General features: G+C 57.4%; 2 protein-coding genes across 4 annotated transcripts in view; one reads left to right on the plus strand and one right to left on the minus strand.

Annotated features, from left to right (window-relative positions):
* Window positions 1-1,587, minus strand: part of LY6G6C (lymphocyte antigen 6 complex, locus G6C) — a 2,813-nt gene extending 1,226 nt beyond the window's left edge. Inside the window, exon 1 of the mRNA XM_006772833.2 lies at window positions 1,449-1,587. Within this exon, the coding sequence (XP_006772896.1) occupies window positions 1,449-1,500 (52 nt within the window). The 5' untranslated portion in view covers window positions 1,501-1,587. The remainder of the gene's footprint in view (window positions 1-1,448) is intronic.
* LOC102771287 (chromosome unknown open reading frame, human C6orf25) overlaps window positions 117-2,638 on the plus strand; it is a 4,520-nt gene continuing 1,998 nt past the window's right edge. For all 3 annotated transcript variants that reach the window (XM_015569887.1, XM_015569886.1, XM_015569888.1), the window contains exons 1-2: window positions 117-257; window positions 538-1,137. In XM_015569887.1, the coding sequence (XP_015425373.1) occupies window positions 1,026-1,137 (112 nt within the window). In that variant the 5' untranslated portion in view covers window positions 117-257; window positions 538-1,025. The remainder of the gene's footprint in view (window positions 258-537; window positions 1,138-2,638) is intronic.

Genomic DNA, 2,638 nt, shown 5'->3' on the forward strand with positions numbered 1-2,638 from the left:
GTGTTCTGACCGGTTTGGTCTGAGAGGGACAGAGCGGGTGAGTGACAGAGAAGAAGTGGAAGTGGGTGAGGGTGGAGTTGTTGCTCTGTGAACAGCCCACACCCTAACTACCTTTCTCCACTCCACTCCACCTGGGGATGAGTCAGGAGGGCAATGCTACCAACAACAACAGCACGGGCTGGGCTGGATGGAAAGTGAGAATTCCCTGGGACAGAGGCAGTGGGGAAGAAGATGAAAGAATTCAAAGGAGGTCACAGGTAGAGACTTGAAATAGGAAGAACTATTCAAAATAAAAATCACGTCCCTCGCCAGCTTAGCTCAGTGGATAGGGCATCGGCCTGCGGACCTAAGGGTCCCGGGTTCCATTCCAGTCAAGGTATATGCCTGGGTTGTGGGCTCGGTCCCTAGGAGGAGGCATGCAGGAGGCAGCTGATCAATGATTCTCCCTCATCATTAATGTTTCTATCTCTCTCCCTCTCCCTTCCTCTCTGAAATCAATAAAAATACATTTAAAAAGTAAAAATAAAAATCATGGAGGACACAGCACATGCAGAAACGGCTTGGAGCTTGAAGCTGGCAAGAAGGCCATGTGCGGCCAGCTTTAGCAATTTACTCTTCACCTTCTGTGCCCACCGAGCGCGTGGGAAGAGGCCCGGACCTGAACGAATCCTCTCCCCCAGGAGCTCTCCACAGAAAGGAATGCTATCCAGGGGACAGATCAGGCTCCGCCTGGGAGCAGAAGGTGGCAGCCCAGAGTTTCTGCCTCGGCTAATTCAAGGTTTGGGCATGCAAGGTTTGGTGAAGGAGGGATTTGGTCCAAGGGTGAACAAGTCTGTGACTGCCCCTCACCCTGGGGGTGAGCAAGCCTGGCATTCCCTCCCTAGAAGACTGGGGAAATCTCCCTGGTGCCCTAGAAGGTTCTAAGAAGTCACTGGCAGCGTCCAGAAAGCTTGTGTCTCTGGGGGTACGTGCCCCCGAGAGGAGCAGGAGGCATCTAGGAAAGGCTGCTGCTCGAGGGACTGAGCATGAAGTCCCTGATGGAGCAGACGACAGGTGGGGTGCAAAAGAAGCCCCAGGCGGGGTGCCTAGGCTCTGGGAGGACGCCCTGCCGAGCGCAGCGGAGAGAGGAGAAAGCAGGTAAGCTGCATCTTGGTGGGTTTTCCACTGGAGTGGGGCTGGCAGGGGAACTGGTATTAGGGTGCCCAAGAAGGGGGCACCTTGGACTGGGGAAAGGGGACCTGAAACCCTGGCTTGATAGAAGAGTGGGTCTTGGAGGTGGGAACATGAGTCCTTGAGAATGGAGCCAGGATCCTGTCACAGGGAGACCTGGTTCTGGAAGCACAGAACTCAGCCATTTGGGCCAGGGGTGCTTGGGGCCCTGAGGAGTGGGTAATGTGGGGTGAGGGTGGGGCAGGGTGAACCTGGCCCTTGGGGCCCCAGGTGCTTACCTGAGACCCAGCAGAGCAAAGAAGACAAGGCGACCAGCAGAAGGCCTTTCATGGTGAGGGTCCTGAGAATGGTAGCAACTGCAGCAGCCGACAGAGCAGATTTCGGGGACTCAGCTCCGGGGGTTGGGTGGCCTTTTCACATTTATACTCCCAACAGTCCCTCCCTTCCCTGCCTCTGGGGGCCCCTCCTCCCCATTATGGTGGGGAGGGACTAAACTGGACTGAGTGGGGGAGGGGAGAGAGGTGAGGGAGGTGGGGCAGGATTGGGGTGGAATGTAGGTGAGCCATTTTGGTTCTTGGTTTCAGAGGAAGGCGCTCCTCCTGGCGCCCCTGCCCACAGCCCTGCTTGCCCAGTCCTCTGTTCTCCTCCCAGGAGGCATCACCAAAGGCCCCTGCAGTGTTCCAGCCCCCGCCCCCGGCAGCTGCTGGCTGGTTTCTGGGAAATAGACAATGAGTGTGGCCCAAGAGGACTGCCCATTTTGGATCCCTGGGGCCACTGGTAGAACATGTGGGCAGAGATTTTGGATGGAAAGAGCCAAATTAATCTCAATTCAGCTCCTATTTGGTCTTCCCAGCCACTGTTCAGCCACAGGATTAAGGAGTCGGGTTTGTGGTGTCACCAAGGGTGTCTGTGATGTCACAGCAGCAGAGGCCTGGGCTGGGCTGGGCGGGCCTCAGGTGCGCTGTCCAGCGAAGGCCGGTGAAGTCCTGGATGCCGAGCGCGTGCACCTACTCCAGGGGCAAACCGATCAAAACCTGCCGGTCCGCGCGGTGCGTGGCTGAGAGACCGCGTGGGCACAGAGGCAGGAGGCAGGAGGCAGGGGGCCCGTTCCGTGAAAACAGACAGTGAGACAGTGGAAAGTACTTCGTGTTCCCGTGAGTCACCCCGTCCTGGGCGTTTGAGGAGTATGCATTTAGTTCTCACAATCCTGTACAACGCAGGTGCTTTTGTAGATGAGCCAAGAGGCCCAGAGAGGTTAGGCGACTTGCCCACAGCACGCAGCCAGCAGTGGTGAAGGCAGGTTTTGAATTCGTGATGCTCCGACCTGCTCGGTTGCAGGAGTGAAAGCCTGGGAAATGCTGGCGCCCACGGCCAAGCGCGCACAGCCAGGGAGCATTGTTTGAGGGCGGTGAGCTTGCCTGAGTGCTCCCAGAGGGATCCGGGCAGCGGACGGGCCCCGCCCCTCTTA

The sequence above is a fragment of the Myotis davidii genome, unplaced genomic scaffold (genome assembly GCF_000327345.1).
Source record: "Myotis davidii unplaced genomic scaffold, ASM32734v1 scaffold1006, whole genome shotgun sequence".
Lineage (NCBI taxonomy): Eukaryota > Metazoa > Chordata > Mammalia > Chiroptera > Vespertilionidae > Myotis > Myotis davidii.